This window comes from Cherax quadricarinatus, chromosome 47 (assembly GCF_038502225.1).
Source record: "Cherax quadricarinatus isolate ZL_2023a chromosome 47, ASM3850222v1, whole genome shotgun sequence".
NCBI classification, from domain to species: domain Eukaryota; kingdom Metazoa; phylum Arthropoda; class Malacostraca; order Decapoda; family Parastacidae; genus Cherax; species Cherax quadricarinatus.
In genome coordinates this window covers 17,110,582-17,134,538 of record NC_091338.1, presented here as the reverse complement: position 1 = coordinate 17,134,538, position 23,957 = coordinate 17,110,582, and the positions used below count along the sequence as shown (strand labels likewise).

General features: G+C 40.8%; 1 protein-coding gene across 2 annotated transcripts in view; it reads right to left on the bottom strand.

Moving 5' to 3' along the window:
* The window catches only part of RpS2 (ribosomal protein S2), a 52,336-nt gene that overhangs the window by 3,016 nt on the left and 25,363 nt on the right, over positions 1 to 23,957 (bottom strand). For both annotated transcript variants that reach the window (XM_053787754.1, XM_053787753.1), the window contains exons 3-4: positions 8,958 to 9,065; positions 8,345 to 8,518 (exon numbers count right to left, since the gene is read on the bottom strand). In XM_053787754.1, the coding sequence (XP_053643729.1) occupies positions 8,345 to 8,518; positions 8,958 to 9,065 (282 nt within the window). The remainder of the gene's footprint in view (positions 1 to 8,344; positions 8,519 to 8,957; positions 9,066 to 23,957) is intronic.

Below are 23,957 nucleotides of genomic sequence, written 5' to 3'. Positions count from 1 at the left end.
GAGTAAGACGAGTATGGCCAATGCGAAGACGGGAGAGAGTAGTCTCCCAACCTCGACACTGGTGATAAGACGGCCAGTAACCTATACTCGGTTTAATAGATTGAAGTTTGTTGCCGAGCATAGTAGACCAACGTTGATGCCAACGGGTGTGAAGGTGGGAAGATATTGCAGCAAAATAGTCCGTAAATGGAATACCTCTATAAGAAACTGGTAGGTCATGTACTGCTGACCGCGCAGCAGTGTCTGCCTGTTCATTGCCCTGTACGTCAACATGACCAGGGACCCAACAAAAAACAATATCTTTATGCTTGGTAAAGATGCGGCGTAGCCAAAGTTGGATACGGAGGACTAAGGGGTGAGGTGTATCAAATTTTTGTATAGCCTGTAAAGCACTAAGGGAGTCTGAGACAACCACTAATGATGACACAGGCATAGATGCAATACGGATAAGTGCTGTAAGGATGGCATACAATTCAGCAGTAAAAATACTAGCCGAAGATAGTAAATGCCCTTGTACGACGCTGTCCGGAAACACTGCTGCGAATCCTACGCCGTCAGAAGACTTAGAGCCATCTGTGTACACGGCAATGGCATGAGAATGAGAGTGAAAGTGGTCAAGAAAAAGAGAGCGGGAAGCAACCGTAGACAGTTGGGCTTTCGAGCAAGGGAGGGAGAAAGAACAGACAGCTGGAACTTCCCAGGGGGGTAGGGAAAAGTGAGATGCTACATGTACATAGAAAGGTGGTAGTTGAAGAGAAGACAAGAGCGAATGAAGGCGAAGAGAGAAGGGACGGAGTAAACAGGGGCGGCGAACAAATAAAGAATGTCTACTAATATCAGTGACCATTCTATAAATGGAAGGATTGCGGAGATCATGAGAGCGTACATAGTAGCGCAGGCAATGGGCATCACGGCGATCGGATAAGGATGGAACGTTCGCTTCTGTATAGAGGCTCTCGACAGGGGAAGAGCGAAAAGCACCAAGGCATAAACGTAATCCTTGGTGATGAATGGGGTTAAGGCTAGAGAGAGTAGCAGGAGATGCCGCTGAATAGATCTGGTCACCATAATCAAGTTTCGATAAAATAAGGGTGGAATGTAGGCGGAGGAGGGTTCGACGATCAGCTCCCCATGAAAGATGAGCAAGTTGCCTTCAGAGAGGTAATGTGAGGTTTCCAGGATAACCTACGATCAAAGAGGAGGCCCAGAAACTTGACTGTATCACGTTCATGGATACGGGAGCCATAGAGGTACAAAGGATGATCGGAGATGACAGAGCGTCTAGTGAAAGTAATTTGGTGGGTTTTAGTGCTGGAAAATTTAAACCCACGTGTGGTGGCCCAATTGGAAACACGGTCGACTGCATGTTGGAGAGAAACTGTAATGAGGTGACAGTCAGCGCCTGCACAGGCAATAGCGAAGTCATCAACATAGTGATGACCAAATATTTGATGGAAGACTAGAGGCCAAATCATTAATAGCAAGGAGAAAAAGTGTTGTGCTCAGAACACATCCCTGGGGAACACCTTCAGCTTGCATCAAGTCCGGGGAGAGCACATTATTAACCCGAACACGGAAATGCCTGTCAGTTAAAAAGTTCTTAAGGAAGGATGGTAGATTGCCTCGAAGGCCTAAGGAGTGGGCTTGGGCTAAAATATTATACCTCCAAGTTGTGTCATATGCCTTCTCAAGGTCAAAAAATATGGCAATAACTGAGTGGTTATTCGCAAAGGCATTACGAACATACGTATCCAAGCGTAGTAAGGGGTCTATGGTAGAACGTCCCTTACGAAAGCCATATTGACGAGTGGAGAGACTGTTATGTGTCTCTAAATACCACACTAAACGTCTGTTTACTAGGCGTTCCATTACTTTGCAAACTGCACTGGTAAGAGCAATGGGACGATAGTGGGAGGTTTCATGTCCCGTAGTGCCTGGTTTGCGGAAAGGGAGAACAATGGTGGATTTCCACAGCTGTGGAAGAACTCCTTGTGACCAAATAAGATTGTAAAGGCGTAATAGGACTGCAAGGGCTGACTGATGTAAACGTTGTAGCATACGAATATGAATGTCGTCGGGCCCAGCTGCCGATGATCGGCAAGCTGAGAGTGTTGCCTCCAGTTCTTGAAGTGTAAAAGGCACATTATACTGTTCTTCTCTGAGAGAAGAAAAGTCCAAGGGTGCTAACTCTCTGGCAGACTTTGAGGAAAGAAATGAGGGGCATAGATGGAGTCCCTGAGAAATACGGACCAGATGATTGCCAATTTCATTGGCAACATCTAGTGGGTTTGCTATATCAACACCGGCAACCCGCAGAACAGGAGCCGGGTCAGGAGAATATTTACCACTCAGTTTTCGTACTTTTTACCAGACTGCACTCATAGAGGAAGCAGAGGTGATGGTGGAGACATAATCTCGCCAGCAAGTGCGTTTAGCGTCACGGATGACACGGCGAGCGATCGCACGCTTCTGTTTAAAATCAAGGAGTCTCTCTGTGGTTCTATTGTACCGGTACCTGCCCCATGCAGTGCGTTTCAAACGTACTGCACGAGCACAAGCAGGAGACCACCAAGGCACGCATTTCTGAGAATGCCTGCCCGAAGTTTGGGATATAGAATGAGAAGCTGCGGTTAAAACGGAGGACGAGAAGAGGTGTAAAAGCTCATCGATGGAGGACGAAGAAGGAACCTCTCTAAAAACAGTTAGGTGTGAGTAAAGGTTCCAATTTGCCCGATCAAATTGCCAGAGTGGGATGCGAAGAGGTGGTGAATATGAAGGGGAAGTAAGAATGATTGGGAAATGATCGCTGTCATTTAAGTCCGGGAGAACAGACCAAGTGAAGTCTAATGTGGTGGAGGAAGAGCAGACTGAGAGATCGATGCAAGAGAGAGTATGAGTCCGAGGATCAAAATGGGTGTGCGTACCTGTATTTAAAACATGGAGGGGGTGGGTGGCAAGAAAAGCCTCTAACTGAATTCCCCGGGAATCACAGTGAGACCTGCCCCCCAGAGGAAATGGTGGGCATTAAAATCACCAAGTAACAGAATCGGTGGCGATAATGACGAAACAAGAAAGGCAATATCCAGAATAGATAATGCCCGAGAAGGAGAGAGATATAAAGAACAGAGCGTATACCACCTATGCAAGTGGATACGGGCTGCTGTGTAATGCAGCGAAGTATGAACAAATAGCTGATGGTACGGAATATCAGTGCGTAGAAGAAGGGCACTTTCATTAAAGGTCCCATCAGGAAAAGGATCTGAAGAATACAATAAATTATAGCCTGAGATGGGAGAGATAACAGCAGAGTGTAATTTTGGTTCCTGTAAGCAAACACCAACAGGGGCAAACTGGGAGAGTAACATCTGAAGCTCACTCCGATTACCCCTGAGGCTGCGTATATTCCACTGTAAATAGGCCATGATTGGCAATGATAAAGATACTTGAAATCCGCAGGTAAGGGTTCCTATGGACTAGAGGGGTTAGAAAAGTCCACGTGCGGAGGCAGTGGAAAACGTTCGAGCAGCGAAGGAACGGTGTGCTGTGAAGAAAGGAGTTGCGCAAATGGAGGAGAGGAGAGAGAAGGAACAGAGGGTGGATCAGTGTCCATTGATGGTTTGGTCTCTGCAATATATTCAGAGATTGCTTCAAGTGTTTCGGAATTCAGAGACGTCGTATGGGAGACAATATTGGAAATGGTAGGGGGAGGATGAGTAAAGATTGGAACTGTATTGGACTGTACCAAGGTAAGGGGGGTCGAAAGGGTGGAGGGAACTGGAGAAGCGTGGAAGGGGATAGAAGAGGCAGAAACCTGGGAGGTGGCAGAAGAGGAAGAAACCTGGGAGGGAACAGGGGAGGAAGGTACAGTACGAGGAGGAGGGTGAACCTCTACACTTGTAACAGAGCCAGTGAGAGGGGGAGAACCAGGGACAGAGACAGGGAGGGTAAAATGAGGAGGTGGAAGATGGGTAGGAGGTGTTAACGGACCTTTTTTTGACTTTTGAGAAGTAGAGGGACGATTGGGAGGAGGTGTCATACGAGATCTCGTCGTTACTGAGGCTTGTGAGAGAGAACACGAAGAAGCGAGATCAGACTGAGGCATTGAAGTAGGGACGTCTGAGCCGAGGACAGCAAAAGGATTAGATACAGGAGTGACTATGGGAGAGGTAACCACAGAGGTGGGTGTAGAAGATGGGATACCAGAAGTGGGGGGACGTTTTGAAACACAGGAATAAGAAACACGTGGGAGTCTCCCTTGGAGGCGGAGATGAGAAACTGCCATGGCATAAGGGAGACCTTCTGTCTCTTTGAGGTAACGGATTTCCCGCTCGTTTAAATAGACTTGACAACGGCGAGAGTACGAAGGGTGAGCCTCATGACAGTTAAGGCAAGAGGGAGATCGATTGCAAGACGTATGAGAATGGTCATCGGCACCACAGACTGGGAATTCGGCGATAGATCTGCAATATTTCGCTGGATGGCCAAATCGCCAGCAATTTCTACACTGTTGCGGTGTAGGGATCACCTTTCGGACTTGTAACCGATGTCCTGCTATATAAACTGAGGATGGGAGTTCTTGGCTGTCAAAAGTTAAATGAGCCACATTGCTAGGGTATCGTCTCCGCCCGCGGGCAGGAAGAACGTAAGTGTCTACCTTGAGGATTGGGAGATCTTGGAGTTCCAGCTGTTCAAGAATGTCAGTGCCACATGTCTGGAAATTTTGTTGAACTATGGTATGGGGCAGAATGACGGTACCACTACTAGAATTGAGGGAATGATGTTTTTCAAGAGTGACAGGAACAGTATTGATATGGGAAAGACGAGAGAGCTCATGAGCCTGGGTAGCATTCTGTACGGTGAAGATGCGCGTACCGCTCTTAAGAGCATGAAAAGAAATATCTTTACCAATGTGGCGTAGGAGTGCCTTGCCAATACTGTGGTCAGAAAGATAGGCAGTAGAGGAAGTCAGTCGTAAAGTGAAGGATTTAGTCCATTGTTCAGTCTGAAACTGAGCGTGGAAAGGTAGTGAAGGACGTGTCGATCGTTTCTGAGAAGAACGAGAAGGTGGAGAAGTATCATCAGCAGGTAATTGTCGTTGGCATTTAGGCGTGGGACAAGAGTTGGTCCGACGTGGAACGGGTCGGCGATTTGAAAATTGCCGCACTGTAGATGGAGAGGCCGGAAGCATAGTCAGAGGAGAGCGAAGGTCCGATAAATCGAAGGAGTCAGTCGAGGCCTCAGTACCTGAAGCGGGTGAGGAAACAGCACCGGCAAGAGGTACAGAGGCATGAGAAGTGTCTGAAGAGTGGTCCAAAGACGAGGCGGGGTCAGAACGGGGTGCGGTATCAAGAAGGGGCCCGGGGGTAGGAGGTTCATGGACTAGGGCTGCCATGGTTAGGTTATTTCTTTCTTTTTGTTTTTAAGAAAAAAAAAGAAAGAAGAAAAGAAAATAAAAATAAAAAAAAGGGGGACTGGGGAGGGATAGTTCCTAGGAGACATGAAAGGGCCAGAAATCTCCCTCCGCACCCAAGAGGACCTCAGCACCGCAAGTAGCGCAGATGCAGCATGGAACCCGTGCCATACCCTACCCATCATGCTAATAAACTAACAATCCGGGATAGCAACCTCACATCTGCCGAGCTACCTCGGTGGACAAAAGAGAGGGCGGTCGGATATCCGCCACAAAGCATACCTCCTTCGGCCACCACCCCCGGAATCCGAAAGGTGGCTTCCAGAGATACACCTGTCGCCCGAAAGACACCCAAAGCTACTCCGGGATACCGGAGAGGGATCGGGACATCCCCAGGCGATCCAGATTCCACGGCAAACTACGCCACCGCCAAGAACCTCAACGGAATGGGATGGACCCCGGTATCCTTTCCCCTACCTAGGAACTAGCACGCCTGTGGGAGAAATCCCAAAGGCCGAAAAGAGGAAGGGCAAAAGGGAGGGGTGGGGAGGAGGAGGAGGAAAGGAAAAAGAGGAGGATGGGATAGGGGAGATGAGATTGGGGGGTAATTAGGTTCGGTCTGAGGAAGAAGACCGACAGGTCTAATTCCTCAGACCAAGAGCCTCTTCACCACGCCAAGGAGCCCCCCTTGAAGAGGACTGGAATTCAGAATCCAAGCTGAATTAGTTTCAGCAGTGGCTACATCAATATTACTCTCACAGCTGCCTTGGCAATAACAGCAGTGTGTGCTTCCAACAGTAATCTCTAATTTTTCCATCCTTTTAGAGTAAAGATGTAGAAAAGAGGGTCTAAAGATGCTAGGGATATCACCAGCAAGGTCAACTTGCTACTATGAATGCAGGACAAGCTCCGAATTTTCTAAACTTGCAGCTAAGACTCGCATGCTGCGAGTTCAATCCCCACCCATTTTTTTTTTTTCAAGAAGTCGGCCGTCTCCCACCAAGGCAGGGTTTATTTGCAATCGTGTCATTATGATTTAGTGATTCATGATGATGGCTTTGAGGGGGACTTGAGCTAGAGTTCATCATGGCCATGCTGGCAGGAGATTCATCTGTAAAAACTTACATTTGTGGTCACAGTGGGACTTATGCTAACCTCCCTATGGTGTATAAATAATACCTAGTTGGATGAACCTCACTGTAGCCAGCTGGCCCAGTGGCTTACGCTCTGGCCTGGAGTTTCACGACTCCCTTGCCGAGAGTTCAAGCCTCACGCATACTGTGGTTTGTTTATAATAGTGTCATTATGATTTTGCAAGTCATGATGAGTGCTCCTATAGTATTCCTTATTCATCTTTTGCAAATTCAGTCTTTCATTTCCATTTTCAAATGAGGTTGTTATGGAGTTATATGACCCACCAGTCAGAACCCTAGCTGTATTGAGGAAAATACCTATGTAGCAGAAAATGACACTATTTTTAATACCTAGTTATATTGAAATGTAAGGCTTGATTCTGGCATAAGAACTGATCACACTTATGGGGAGAGCAAGTATGCAAAATTAACATTCCATTTTAAAAGAAATAGGTTCACTTATAACAACATACTATTTTTTTTTTTTTAACAAGTCGGCCATCTCCCAACGAGGCAAGGTGACCCAAAAAGAAAAAATCCCCAAAAAGAAAATGCTTTCATCATCATTCAACACTTTCACCTTACTCACACATAATCACTGTTTTTGCAGAGGTGCTCAGAATACAACAGTTTAGAAGTATATACACGTATAAAGATACACAACATATCCCTCCAAACTGCCAATATCCCAAAACCCCTCCTTTAAAGTGCAGGCACTGTACTTCCCATTTCCAGGACTCAAGTCCGGGTATATAAAATAACCGGTTTCCCTGAATCCCCTTACTAAATATTACCCTGCTCACACTCCAACAGCTCGTCAGGTCCCAAATACCATTTGTCTCCATTCACTCCTATCTAACACGCTCAACCACGCTTGCTGAAGTCCAAGCCCCTCGCCCACACAACCTCCTTTACCCCCTCCCTCCAACCCTTTCGAGGACGACCCCTACCCCGCTTTCCTTCCCCTACAGATTTATACACTCTCCATGTCATTCTACTTTGATCCATTCTCTCTAAATGACCAAGCCACCTCAACAACCCATCTTCAGCCCTCTGACTAATACTTTTATTAACTCCACACCTTCTAATTTCCACACTCCAAAATTTCTGCATAATATTTACACCACACATTGCCCTTAGACAGGACATCTCCACTGCCTCCAACCGCCTCCTCACTGCTGCATTTACAACCCAAGATTCACATCCATATAAGTGTGTTAGTACAACTATACTTTCATATATTCCCTTCTTTGCCTCCATAGATAACGTTCTTTGTCTCCACATATACCTCAACACACCACTCGCCTCTTTCCCCTCATCAATTCTATGATTAACCTCATCCTTCATAAATCCATCCGCTGATATGTCAACTCCCAAATATCTGAAAACATTCACTTCTTCCATACTCCTCTTCCCCAATTTTATATCCAATTTTTCTTTATCTAAATCATTTGATACCCTCATCACCTTAGTCTTTTCTATGTTCACTTTCAACTTTCTACCTTTACACACACAATCATAATAATTATATAGTAGCAACAATATTTTTAAAGGCATAGCGTTAAAGTTAGTGTTGCGGGAAAAAAACAAAAGTAATAGTACACTTGTCAAGGGTTATTGTGTTTGGCAATGCATTTCCAAACATGAGGGTTTGTCAAGGAATCTAAGGTCTGTATAGCACTGTTGACTTTTTACAAAGTTAAATACTGGTTATGGTTTTGTACAGAAAGCATTTATATGATTAACAAATTTGGAAAATGCAAGTTACTGCAAAATAAAATTAACTAAAACATGTGCTTACCTTGCAAGGCACTGTGTGGGGTTTACCAATCTTGTTACCCCAATAACCACGTCTAACAGGGACAATAGATAGCTTTGCCAAAATTATGGCACCACGAATAGCAGTGGCAACTTCCTTGCTACATTTCACACCAAGACCAATGTGTCCATCAAAGTCTCCAATGGCAACAAAAGCCTGAAATTTCACATAATTACAATTTCCAGAAATAGAAAATTAATTTGCATGAGATACAAGAACTATTAAACTGCAAGTTTTATATACAGTGCCATTAGTACCCATAACTATCCTATGTACTCATATGTGTACTCTTTTAATGCTCCTAATATTTTATTGATCAATGGATAAAACTTTCATAGAAACTGACAATCATGAAATCATTGCATACACATAAAATATGTACAAGGGCAACTGGGCTGATGCCCACGAATAACACACAAGTATGAAGCCCACCATTACTATGTTTGTCATAGAACAGATCCATTGAGACAGAAGTGATACAGGGTAATAATTGCTCTATTTTAAAGACTACTTCAAATACAATCCTAAATGCAGTACTGCATTATCAACACAACTTTTACTTGCATAAATTTATTTTTAAATTTTTAAAAATTACCTTAAAGCGAGTACGTTGTCCAGCACGGGTTTGTTTCTGGACAGGCATGATCTTCAATACCTCATCTTTCAGCTTAGGTCCAAGGAAGAAGTCAATGATCTCAAACTCCTGCATAAATGTTTATACAGTATAAAGCTTAAGATTTAAATTTCAGAAATGAAGAGAAATATAAAAGCAATTACAAATACAAAAACAACTATTTCAAAACTTAACAATAAAATTCTTTTAATACATTTTTCTTAAGTTCATTATGTATATTTATGTAACCCAACACTTTTTAAGCCTGCCCTACGACCATACTTCCCCATTACATGCCTGATCAGCAAATTTATTGCTATCTGAACTCCAATGGCCTATAGTCATCAAAGCCCAACTAATCAGGCACTGCTTGCAGAAAATTCCCAGCTTCCTTTTTTAAGACCTACCTTTCATAATGGTAAAATCTTTTATCTTCTGGTAGGATATGGTCATGCAATTCTGATGGCACCTTACTTTTTATTGTATGTACCGTATTTATCTACACTTCTTTCCATAGCTCTCACTAAAATTTATGAGGTGCTATCAAAGAGTTTTTGGACTTTAATTTCTGCGTGCTTCCTGGGTGAACCATGACAGCAGCATAGACTACACTAATAGTGTGGAGAGTTTCAGTGCAGTCATTCCATTGACTAGATGGGCATTTCTTGTCATGCTGTTAGTGCATTGTTGCAATTTTTTGTGTAACAATAGAACCTTCAAAAGAACAGCAAATGTGAAATTCTGTTTCAAGCTCATAAAACAGCTAGTGAAACACACAAAATGTTTCAGCAAGCATATGGTGACAAAGCTTTGGGTCGAACACAATGTCCTGAATGGTTTTCTCAATTCAAAGCAGGATGAATGCCAACAGAAGATGAGGAACACTCTGGTTATCCATCCTCAAAAAGCTGCCAACGCTGAAAAAGTGATGAGGGGTATTCATGAAGATAATCATACAAGAAGCCTGAAAACTGCAGGTGCTGTGAGAATTTCTTACAGGTTATGTCAAAGCATTCTGACTGAAAATTTGAACATAGGCAAGTGGCTGCAAAATTTGTGCCTTGCTTCCTGACTTAAAACAGCACTCGATGGATGGCATATTAACGATGTGGAGGAGATTCAAGCAGACTCGCAGGACACACTAGACAGAGTTAGGAAAGAGTTCCAAAAATTTTTCAGGTGGCAGAGAGGCTGGGATCAATGTATAACCTCCCAGGGAAAGGACTTCAAGATAACTTCAATTTGGTAATTAAGGAAGACTAAATATTTTTTCCCAGCAGTCCAGGAACTCTTTGATAGCACCTTGTACTGTGCAGATTAAGTATCTGCTTTTGGAACATTTTCCATATATAGATTAGATTCTTTGTTCTAGTTCCTGTATTTTAATTGCTCTGAGGTGTCCCCATTAACCCAACTGTGTGTGTGCACAACATTATTACAATCATAACTAAGTGTTATATCCACTAGGGTCATACAGGGCTGCATATGTGTACAGTAAATGATCTTTTTTTTTTAAGCCAATATCTTGAAGGCAGCTACAGAAATTTTTTCTTTTAATCAGGACATGTTAAACCTGTAGGGGGTCAGTGCCCCAAAGCAAATAAAATATAGCCAAAGCCAAGACAATGATAGGATGTATTACATGCTGGCAATAACAAAAAAATGGCACAATACCGTGACTGGAACGATACACAAATAACCCGCACATAGAAGAGCTTATGACAACGTTTCGGTGCAGCTTGGACCATTTACAAAGTAGTCATAAGCTCCTCTCTTCTATGTGTGGGTTATCTGTGTATGCTGGCAATGGTACAGTACTTTGGTTTCGAAAAAGAAAAAATAAGTAAAATCTCAAGTGCAGTTGCAGCACATGTCTGTCAAATTCGATCCCATACAACTCCCTTTTTTCCTAATTTATGCTTTTACAATAGTGTAAAATTTCAATTGGCATAAATACTAAAAGAATATAACTATACTGTCCACAAATAATGTCAAAACTAAGGTTGATACTCTGATAATCCTCATGGTCCTGACAGATCCTAGTTGAGGGTGTCCAACAATACATCAATATAGTGGAACCTCCACTTGCGAGCGCATCCATGTGCGAGTTTTTCCAAATTCGAGCAGTCATTGGTTGATTTTTTGCTTCCACATGCAAGCAAAATTTCCATTAGTGAGCAGGCCTCAAAGGAGGTTCCTTGACGCTGGTGAGGGGCTCTTGATCTAGGGAATTGGATCTCATTTGTTTGTTGGGCGATCTTATGGAAACTTGGGCAATGTATGATAGAAAGATGCTTCGTAACGCACTCCAAAAATGAAAGAAATCGGACCATAAATAATGGAGTTCATTTCTCAGCAATAAGCTGCCCCTTAGTGGTATTTTCATATGGTTTTTACGGTTGTATTCTCGTTTTTTTTGGTCTCATTTGATAGAATGAAAGATATATTATAAAAATAGATATGATTTTGATTGGTTTCACACAGAGAATTACCTTGAAAATGAGCTCAATATAGTAGAAATGTTCTATTTTTGTCGATGTTCAAGAGTAAACAAATGACGTCACCTCCATGCCAATATGCAGTCATGAATGGACTGACATTATTTATACAATTATTACACTAATGCAGCGGTCTGCATAATAGTAAATCTATTTTTTGTGTGAATAAAAATTCCAAATTATTTATATTATAATAATAATAATAATAATAATAATAATAATAATAAGAAAAAGAATAATAATAATAATAATACATGTACATATAATAACAGTATAATAATAATATTATTATTATAATGCGTATTTTTTTTTAATAAGTCGGCCGTCTCCCACCGAGGCAGGGTGACCCAAAAAGAAAATACTTTCATCATTCAACACTTTCACCTCACTCACACATAATGACTGTTTTTGCAGAGGTGTTCATAATACGTACAACAGTTCAGAAGCATATACATGTACATATAAAGATACACAACTCTATATATCCTTGGTTAGGCCTCATTTAGACTATGCTGCTCAGTTCTGGTCACCGTATTACAGAATGGATATAAATGCTCTGGAGAACGTACAGAGGAGGATGACAAAGATGATCCCATGTATCAGAAATCTTCCCTATGAGGATAGACTGAGGGCCCTGAATCTGCACTCTCTCGAAAGGCGTAGAATTAGGGGGGATATGATCGAGGTATATAAATGGAAAACAGGAATAAATAAAGGGGATGTAAATAGCGTGCTGAAAATTTCCAGCCAAGACAGGACTCGCAGCAATGGTTTCAAGTTGGAAAAATTCAGATTCAGGAAGGATATAGGAAAGCACTGGTTTGGTAATAGAGTTGTGGATGAGTGGAACAAACTCCCGAGTACAGTTATTCAGGCTAAAACGTTGTGTAGTTTTAAAAATAGGTTAGATAAATACATGAGTGGGTGTGGGTGGGTGTGAGTTGGACCTGACTAGCTTGTACTGCTGGGTCTGGTGCAGTGCTCCATCCTTGAGTGAAGATGACCAGACTGGGTGGGTCTTTGGGCTAATCTGGGGGGGGGGGGGAGGGGACATGGACGTGCTCTGCATGGGTCAGTAGGCCTGTTGCAGTGTTCCTTCTTTCTTATGGTCTTATATCCCTCCAAACTGCCAATATCACAATATACGTATAATATACATATGTATAACAATGTACTATATAATAATAACTATAATAATACACGGCTTCAAAAGGCTGTCACTAGATGACAGTGTTTACCACAACAATGTTGGAGCGGTTATGGCCGCCTCCACTTGTCACATGACATATTTTATTCATTCTAGAGTGTATATGAGGTTTCTATGTTATTTATATTTTTTATGTCATATTAGATGAATTGTGATAGATAAATAAGCCTTAGAGTTGATGATAGTGAAATATTCAAGGAGTATTTTGTCTTGTCTCCAGAGAAACTCTCGTCGGCCACTGACACCGCCACATATATGACATTTTATTCATTCTAGAGTACGTATATATCAGGTTTCTATATTATTTATATTATTATGTCATACTAGACGAATTGTGATGGATAAATAAGCCATAGAGCTGATATTAGGGAAATTATTGAAGTATTTTATAGTGCCTGGAATTCCACTGAAATGAATTTATTCCATTTCAATTAACTTAAATGAGGAAAATTGACTCTGCAAACGAGTAAATCCAAATGCGAGCAAGGTCACGGAATAGATTAAACTCGTTAGTGGAGGTTCCACTGTATCTTAAACTAAGGTTCAGATTCTTTTGAGGATAAAATAGAACACTGGTATCCTGTGTATGCTTAGTAACCAAAGTTAAAAAAAAAATTGAATAATAAGTAAAATCTATTCCCAAAACGATATTTCAACCGCAATGCTTCACATAAAAAATTTACATGTCTCAAATGAGATCTGTATAAAATGACAGCATACACAATCTAATTAAAAATTAGTTGTTGCAAATTTAAAATTCAATGGCTTGTTTTTAAAGCATAAATAATTAGCTATTTAAAAATTTTTTTTATAAACACTGCAATATATACCCAATCTACTAAAACCTCTTGCATTAAACAAATTCCTTAGTGCACAAATTGGTAATTTTTAAACATTAAAAAATGAACAACATTCAAATGCCTTCAGATTAAACATCCCAATTACTGTAACAATTACAAATCCCTATTACTTTAACAACAGAACTTACTTATTTTCTTAAATGACTAATAGTAAATTGAAGAAATATTGTTTCAATAAAGTCAAATACAGTGGACCCCCGCATAACAATCACCTCCGAATGCGACCAATTATGTAAGTGTATTTACGTAAGTGCATTTGTACGTGTATGTTTGGGGGTCTGAAATGGACTAATCTACTTCACAATATTCCTTATGGGAACAAATTCGGTCAGTACTGGCACCTGAACATACTTCTGGAGTGAAAAAATATCGTTAACTGGGGGTCCACTGTAGTCCAATAAGAATTCCTACAGCATATACCAGATTAGTTGGGTTTGATTAAATGGTCCTGCAGGCTGGAAACACCAATAGCTTCGCTTAGTAGGGAATCACCATGAAAGCCTGATATCTAGCAGAACTGTGAGAAGAAAGACCAAGCTAAAATTAAAGTAAAGTTAAAATCTTAAGTCCTTTCTGTCCTTTCACACTTTTCACAAAAATACGATACAGAGATTTGTCCACTTTTGCAGCACTAACCATATTTACAGTGTCTGGAATATTTCACTGGAAATACACCTATAAATATGTAGCTCACACTTATGGCATATTTCAAAGTTATGAAAACAATTAAACAATTCCCTGGATAGTGAACTGCCTAGCCCAATCACACGTTAACCATTATATGCCTTCACCCCAATTTCTCTAAAATGGCAAACACTGTACAGTACATCCACTGTATTATGGAATCCACATCTGTATATACAGATTTAAAGATTATTTAGAAAAAAACTTAAAATAACCTCCCAAGTGATTAGTGTTAAAACTTTAATAGAAGGTGACAGTTCATGAAATCATTCCATTCACACAAAATATGTAAGAGGGTATTTGGGCTGATGCACATGAACAGCACACCAGCATGAAGCCCACCATTGCTCTTCCTGTGTTTGTCATAGAACTGTCCCATTGATAGAGAGAGCACTCAAGTGTCACAGGGTATAAATGCTATATTTTAAAGGCCATTTTAAATAAAATCCTAAATGCAATATTTAAATTTAGCACAGACTACATATGGTTAAATGATAAAGTCTATCTAGTAAGGTAACCTCCCTGCACAAACTAAAATCTTCACCTATATTAAATATCTTAAAACACTGTACAGTAAGAAAGTTGCTCCAAAATATAAATTTCATCGTAATTCACTCCATCACTGCCTTGTCAGAGGTGTGCCTACACTACAGTTAAAAACTGGAACATCAACACCCCTCCTTCAGAGTGCAGGTAACATTCATGAAGGGATACATCCTGGAGGCAGGAAAGGTGATGCCTGCACTCTTAACCCTTTCACTATCCATCACATAGATATACGTTACTAATGCCAGGGTTCCTCACGAAGAGCTACGTCTAAAGCTCAGCTCACCCCGATAAGCCGAGTGATCAATTCTGGCGTAGATATGAGACTGAATCTGTGCAAGGAGTGTGCAAAGTGCAAAAAAAATCATGCACTACTCAGTGAACGATGGGAAAATGAAGCTCTGACCTTGTGTTGAATTAAAACAAACTCCGAGGTGTTTTCTAGAATGGATTTTATGGTTTTACTGGCTGTTTCTTGGAATCATTAGATAGAATGGAAGACATACTATTGAAATAAAGAGATGATTTTGGTTGGTTCCAGGACTCTTTCACTGTCCACTCCCAATCTGAAACTTGTTCTCAATGTCCAAAAATTTTCCAATTTTTTTTTCTTATAAAAGGGTAGAGAACCTTTTTCAATGGTAACAACACCAAAGGTATGAAATTTGATGGAAAGCTTACGGAATTACACTGGCACAAAGTCAGCAGTCTTGGCACAATTTACAAGATGGCAATTTTGCCCAATTTGAATCCTATTTTAGGCCAATTCCACTACTCCAGTTGACCAAATTCTTTGCTATTTTGCTAGTATGACTTAAATTCTAGCAATTTAGTACAAGAAACAGACCATTCAACTATTTCAGCTACCTAATAAAGTACAGTGGAACCTCTACTTACAAATTTAATCAGTTCCATGACCTTGCTCGTATCCCGATTTGCTCGTATGCCGAGTCAGTTTTCTTCGTTTAAAGTAATTGAAATGCAATTAATCCATTCCGGCTCTCAGGGAGCATGACAAAATACTTCAATATTTCGCTAATATCAACTCTACGGCTTATTTATCTATCACAATTCATCTAACAATATAAATAACATAGAAACCTGATACATACCCTAGAATGAATAAAATACTATGTCATTATGTGACAAGTGATGGTGGCCATTCCCTACCTCAAGCCGCCTTGTGGGTGAGCAGGGAAGACCTCCTGCCGTCCCCCTGACACTCAACATTCTCCCAATACCACCATCCCAGCTTTCGTGAATAATATGTGTTCAGTTCCACTTCTCTCTCTCTCTTGCTGAATTGTGAATTATGTTGTGATTTTTAATTACCATATCTGACTTATTGACTTGACTGACTGACTGCATGACTTGACTTACTGACCCTGAAATAGTGTCTAGAGCAGCTGATGCCTTATTGTCAGTTGTATAATGTAATGCAGGGTAAAACAGAGCAGAAATCCATTACAGACTTTATGCACACTCCAGTACAACCATCGACTTCAGTACCAGTACCTCTACCATCCACCTCAGCCCAGTAAGACCACAGCATAACTCTCCACTCTCTTCACAATCATTGACAAGCACCAGCACCCACAATTTAAGGTAAGAAATACTATTATGTAGTTTTATAAGGAAATCACTAATTTTTTTTTTTTTTTCAACAAGTCGGCCGTTTCCCACCGAGGCAGGGTGACCCCCCCCCCCAAAAAAAAAAGAAAATCCCCAAAAAGAAAATACTTTCATCATCATTCAACACTTTCACCACACTCGCACATTATCACTGTTTTTGCAGAGGTGCTCAGAATACAACAGTCCAGAAGCATACACATATAAAGACACACAACATATCCCTCCAAACTGCCAATATCCCAAACCCCTCCTTTAAAGTGCAGGCATTGTACTTCCCATTTCCAGGACTCAAGTCCGACTATATGAAAGTAACCGGTTTCCCTGAATCCCTTCACTAAATATTACCCTGCTCACACTCCAACAGATCGTCAGGTCCCAAGTACCATTCATCTCCATTCACTCCTATCTAACACGCTCACGCACGCTTGCTGGAAGTCCAAGCCCCTTGCCCACAAAACCTCCTTTACCCCCTCTCTCCAACCCTTTCAAGGACGACCCCTACCCCGCCTTCCTTCCCCTATAGATTTATATACTTTCCATGTCATTCTACTTTGATCCATTCTCTCTAAATGACCAAACCACCTCAACAACCCCTCTTCTGCCCTCTGACTAATACTTTTATTAACTCCACACCTTCTCCTAATTTCCACACTCCGAATTTTCTGCATAATATTTACACCACACATTGCCCTTAAACAGGACATCTCCACTGCCTCCAACCGTCTCCTCGCTGCTGCATTTACCACCCAAGCTTCACACCCATATAAGAGTGTTGGTACTACTATACTTTCATACATTCCCTTCTTTGCCTCCATAGATAACGTTTTTTGACTCCACATATACCTCAACGCACCACTCACCTTTTTTCCCTCATCAATTCTATGATTAACCTCATCCTTCATAAATCCATCCGCCGACACGTCAACTCCCAAATATCTGAAAACATTCACTTCTTCCATACTCCTCCTCCCCAATTTGATATCCAATTTTTCTTTATCTAAATCATTTGACACCCTCATCACCTTACTCTTTTCTATGTTCACTTTCAACTTTCTACCTTTACACACATTCCCAAACTCATCCACTAACCTTTGCAATTTTTCTTTAGAATCTCCCATAAGCACAGTATCATCAGCAAAAAGTAACTGTGTCAATTCCCATTTTGAATTTGATTCCCCAAAATTTAATCCCACCCCTCTCCCGAACACCCTAGCATTTACTTCCTTTACAACCCCATCTATAAATATATTAAACAACCATGGTGACATTACACATCCCTGTCTAAGACCTACTTTTACCGGGAAATAGTCTCCCTCTCTTCTACACACCCTAACCTGAGCCTCACTATCCTCATAAAAACTCTTTACAGCATTTAATAACTTACCACCTATTCCATATACTTGCAACATCTGCCACATTGCTCCTCTATCCACTCTCTATCATATGCCTTTTCTAAATCCATAAATGCAATAAAAACTTCCCTACCTTTATCTAAATACTGTTCACATATATGCTTCAATGTAAACACTTGATCTACACATCCCCTACCCACTCTGAAACCTCCTTGCTCATCCGCAATCCTACATTCTGTCTTACCTCTAATTCTTTCAATTATAACCCTACCGTACACTTTTCCTGGTATACTCAGTAAGCTTATTCCTCTATAATTTTTACAGTCTCTTTTGTCCCCTTTCCCTTTATATAAAGGGACTATACATGCTCTCCGCCAATCCCTAGGTACCTTCCCCTCTTTCATACATTTATTAAACAGAAGTACCAACCACTCCAACACTATATCCCCCCCTGCTTTTAACATTTCTGTCATGATCCCATCAGTTCCAGCTGCTTTACCCCCTTTCATTTTACGTAATGCCTCACGTACCTCCCCCACACTTACATTCTGCTCTTCTTCACTCCTAAAAGATGGTATACCTCCCTGACCAGTGCATGAAATTACTGCCTCTGTTTCTTCCTTAACATTTAAAAGTTCCTCAAAATATTCTCGCCATCTACCTAATACCTCCATCTCCCCATCTACTAACTCCCCTACTCTGTTTTTAACTGACAAATCCATATTTTCCCTTGGCTTTCTTAACTTGTTTAACTCGCTCCAAAATTTTTTCTTATTTTCATTAAAATTTCTTGACAGTGCCTCTCCCACTCTATCATCTGCTCTCCTTTTGCACTCTCTCACCACTCTCTTTACCTTTCTTTTACTCTCCATATACTCTGCTCTTCTTATAACACTGTAGTAATACAGCATTTACCTTAGAGATGGAGAAGAGATGCTGGGCACACCAAGTCATTACATAGCTCCAATGCACTTAACTGCTACAATTTTTATTTTAACATTACTTCACTATTCACTGATTTTTGGCTTTTTCTCCACACTTGTCACACTTTCATCTGCAGGGAGTTTCAATAAAAAACTGTCCAAGGAGGTTAGTTTCTTCCTCTCTTTCAGAATGTTTTGGAAATAGCTTACGCAAGTCATAACATAGCTCCAACGCATTATTATTATTAATCAGTATGTACATCTTCTTATAAAACTCTTGCTTACCATTTGGAATTGTTATTCACACAAAAAATAGAAGATCTACTGTTATGCAGATTACTGCATTACTGTAATAATTGTATAAATAATGTCAACCCATTCATGACTTGGTATGAGACTGGCCAGGTGGACACGTATTTGACAGTGACGTCATTTTTTACACTTGAACATTGCCAAAGAATCTAACATTTCCACTACTTTGAGCTCAATTTTAAGGTACAGTGGACCCTCGTTTTTTGTAAGCATAGGAAGTCTTAACTTTCACAAATAATAACTTTTTTTTTTCATCAAAATATTGACTCGCAAATAGTTGTTCATCCCAGACGTGTACGAGCGGCCCCGATGCGACCACAGTCAGTGTGCCACTGTTTATCAGCAAGTGAGCACAATCCCACACATTCATTTTAGTGCTTGCAATTGCTAAATGAGCCACCATGAGCCCAAAGAAAACTAGTGCCAGCCCTCTGGTAAAGGTGACAAACACAACAGAATTAAAGAAAAAGATTGTAGGAAAATACTAAAGTGATGGTGATAGTGATGGTGGTAGAGGGTGGTAGTGATGGTGGTAGTGATGGTGGTAGAGATGGTGGTAGAGATGGTGGTAGAGATGGTGGTAGAGATGGTGGTAGAGATGGTGGTAGCGATGGTGGTAGTGATGGTGGTAGAGGGTGGTAGTGATGGAGATTTGTGCAATGTGGAGTAGGATGGAAAGATTTGTGGACGGACATCACCCCAACAAAGCTGTTGGAAGCCATGTTGACAACATGTACAATGACAATGTCTTGTCCTATTTTAGGGAAATTTTAAAGAGACCCCAGAAACAGAGCTCTCTGGACAGATATTTAATGCCACAGGTGTGCAGTGACTCTCAAGCTGGTCCCAGTGGCATTAAAAAACAAATGAGGGAAGTAACCTCAGAAAAAGACTTTGTACCTGAAGTCTTTATGAAGGCGATTCCCCTTCCAAACAGTAATTTCTCCGTCCTCTCCCATCCTCCCGTCTTCCATACACTTAGAAGAATCTTCAATAAAGGTAAGTGTCATGTTGTTACTGTTTTATTCTTCATGTCTCATTGTGTTCTGTGTATGTACACTGGACCCCCGGATATCATAATATTTGGAAACCGTAACATTTTTTCATCAAAATATTGGCTCCGTGATTGTCACTGAGCTCTGTAATAGTCACCTGTCTCGAACGCGTCCGCACGGCAACAGCGGCCCACCACTCAGTGTGCCATTATTTATCAGTCACTGAGCACGATCCCACGCATTCATACAATACATTTTGTATTATTCCATTCTTTTTAGTGCTTGCAACTGCTAAATAAGCCACCATGGGCCCCAAGGAAGTTCCTAGTGCCAGCCAGCCCTTTGGTAAAGGGCTGAGAGAGAGGGGAAAATGTGCCTTCTTCAGTGATTGTGATATGTACGATATTAAAGCAGCAGGAGTCGATATAGGCTGTAACGCCAGCCAGTGATAAAGTGTAGCATTAACAGTGTAGCAAGTAAGTTAAGCGATTAATCGATAGAAAAAGGACAGCACGAAACTGACCCCTCCAATGTTGTTGGAGTTATGTAGGGCGACTGACAACACCGCCATCTCTGCTGCCGCCACCAACACCACTATTTAAGGCTTATCTTTCAGTGGCCCTTATACACCCAACAATAAAAACACAACACAACACTCGTTGGTTAGGGAGAGAGACATATGACATTTTATTCATTCTAGAGTATATAGTATCATGTTTTTATGTTATTAATATTGTTTATTATGCCATATTAGATGAATTGTGCTAGATAAATAAGCCGCCACCACAATCCCTAACACCCGCCAGAAATACTCTCTCTTTGGAACACTTTTTTGGGCGACAGGGGTCCAGTGACTCAAGCTGGTCCTAGTGGCATTAACCCTTTGACTGTTACAAGCCCCTTTCTGAAACTGTCATTCATTGTCGAAAAATTCTTGGAAAAAAAAAAATTCTTATGAAATGATAGAGAATCTTTTCCCAATGGTACTGACACCAAAAGTACGAAATTTGATCAATAACTTATGGAATTACGCTCTCACGAAGTCAGCAATCTCGGCGATACATACACATTGGTGATTTTGCCGACTTTGAGCCCTATTTTCAGCCAATTCCATTGTTCCAGTTGACCAAACTCATAGCCATTTCTTTAGAACTCCATATTTTCTATCAAATGAGTACAAGAAACTGCCCATTTACCAATTTCAACTACCCAATAAAGTGGTCAGAAATTGGCAATCTGGCCAATTTCACACAAATTAAAAAAAGATGCCAATTTCAAAATAGGGTCCAGAATAAACAATACAGACATTCTTGGCACTAAAATAACATATCCTCTGTTCATTAGTCACATCTCTAGGCCCCTCTTATATTTTTCCTGCTTTCTATTTTGATTTTTTATTCACACAAAAAAATAGAAGATTTACTGTTATACAGACTACTTCATTATTGTAAAAATGGTATAAATAATATCAATGCACTAGTGAAAGAATATCAGACTCCCCAGCTGATGTGTATTGGATGTGTGGTGTAATTTGCTTACTCTTGAACACTGGTAAAAATCGAACATTTCCACTTCTTTGAGCTCAATTTCAAGATAGTTTTCATAGTGAAACTAATCAAAATAATCTCTATTTCTGTAACATGTTTCCCATTCTATCAAATGAGACCAAGAAAACGAGAATACAGCCACAAATACTATACGAAAATACACCTCAAAGTCGGCATTTTAATCCAAAAACACGGTCAGTTTTCTTTTTTCTCATTATGCATTGCATGCTGCAGGATTTTTTTTATACAGTGCACACTGACCACACAGCCCCATTTTCTTGCATGTGGGCCTACCAGCTTTCTCCTGCTTGATTTGAAGCCACTAGAATTATTGAGTATACATGTATACGTATACATCCGAAACACTGGCTCGTAAGACGTATATATACGGCCGAAACAGTCAAAGGGTTAAAAAACAAAGAAGGGAACTAACCCTGGAAAAGGACATGGTACCTGAAGTCTTCATGGAAGGGGATTCACCTTGCAAACAGTAATGTCTCCATCCTCTCCCCTCCTCCCATCTTCAATACACTAAGAAGTCTTCAATAAAGGCAAGTATCATATTATTAATGCTTTATTCTTCACGTCTCATTGTTTTCTGTGCAGGTAAGTGTATATTTCATGTAAAAAAATTATTTTGTTTTAATACTTTTGGGTGCCTGGAATGGATTAATTGGATTTACATTATTTCTTATGGGGAGAATGGTTTTGCAAATCGCCAATTTCGCCATTAGTCACACTCTCTGGAATGAATTACGAAAAACAAGGGTCCACTGTGCTTTTCATTGTGAAAGCAATCAAAATCATATCTATTTCTGTAATATATCTTCCATTCTATCATGAGACCAAAAAAAGAGAATGCAACCATAAAAACCATACAAAAATACACCGCTAAGGGGCAACTAATGGTTGAGAAGTGAACTCCGTTATTTATGGTCTGATTTCTTTCAATTTTGGTGTGCGTTAAGAAGCATCTTTCCACCATACATTGCCCAAGTTTCAATAAGATAGTCCAAGAAACAACTGAGATCCGATTCCCTAGATCAAAAGTAAGAGCCCCTCACCAGCATCAAGAAACTTCCCTTGAGGCCCGCTCGGATCTTGAAATTTCACTTGCACCTGGAAGCAAAAAGTCGACCGAGTGACTGTTCATATCTTGAAAAACTCGCACGTTGGGGCACTCGTAAGTAGAGGTTCCACTGTACAGCCTCTCCTCAATTAGCGACATACTCCTTTACCGACGTGGTCTTAGGAACCACAAAACTTAAGGCCAGAGTATTTGTTGTGCCACAAATACATGAACTGTTATCCAACACAGTCCTCTTATCAAAATTGAATGCACTGGAGCTGACTATTCAACAGCCTCCCATCATACATAAGGGGAATTACCAAAAGGCCCCTGGCTGTCTTCAAGAGGGAACTGGAGAGATACCTAAAGTCAGTACCATAGCCAGGCAGTGGTTCACTGTGGCATTGTGTGCAGCCAGCAGTAACAACCTGGTCAATTAGGCCCTGATCCACCAGGTGGAATGGTCAAGGACTGAGCCACAGGGGCACTGACCCCCAAAATGACACCACTGTTACAACATTTTTAAATATTGTCTACTACTAGTGAGACTTACACTGCTTAATGTCCTTGATATTATACACTTTCCAATAACTAAAAATCCTTGTGTGCTAGTTTAATTTTGACTTCAAAGAAATACTGAAAGCTACAGGTCTCCCTCAACATTCGCGAGGGTTAGGGGAACAAGAGCCTCACGAATGTTGAAAAAATTGCGAATGTTTGGTGCCCCAATATATTGTAGGGAAATACAATACATACAATACTGCTTCCTTAACTTGTTGAACCATGAACAGTCATAAAATACATGAAAACGTCATAAAATATTGTGCTAAATACATACATGTTATGGTTTAATAACATGTATGTCATTAAACACCACTGCCTCAACCAGTGCGGCGCACTGCTCATATTTTGGTACAATTTCTTCAATTCTATCATGTTTCTCAATTTCTTTACCAAAGGGCTGGCACTAGCAAGTTCCTTTGGGCCCATGGTTAATTATGTAGCAGTTGCACTCAATCTACAAGCGCCAAACACAATGAATTATTGTGAAATGTTTGGAAGAGCACGGAAGCTAATGCTCACTCCAGCATAAACAAAGCCACACTGACTGAGGATGCCTCAGCCACTTCCTTCACCACTGCTTCAACCCTCTTATTTTTGTACAATTTCCTTCTTCAATTCTATCATGTTATTATTATTAATAATACGATTGAATTGAAGAAGGAAATTGTACAAAAATACAAGGGTTGAAGCAGTGGTGGAGGAAGTGGCTGAGGCATTGTCAGTCAGTGTGGTCTTCTTTATGCTTGAGTGAGCATTAGCCTCCATGCTCTTCCAAACATTTCACAATACGTAA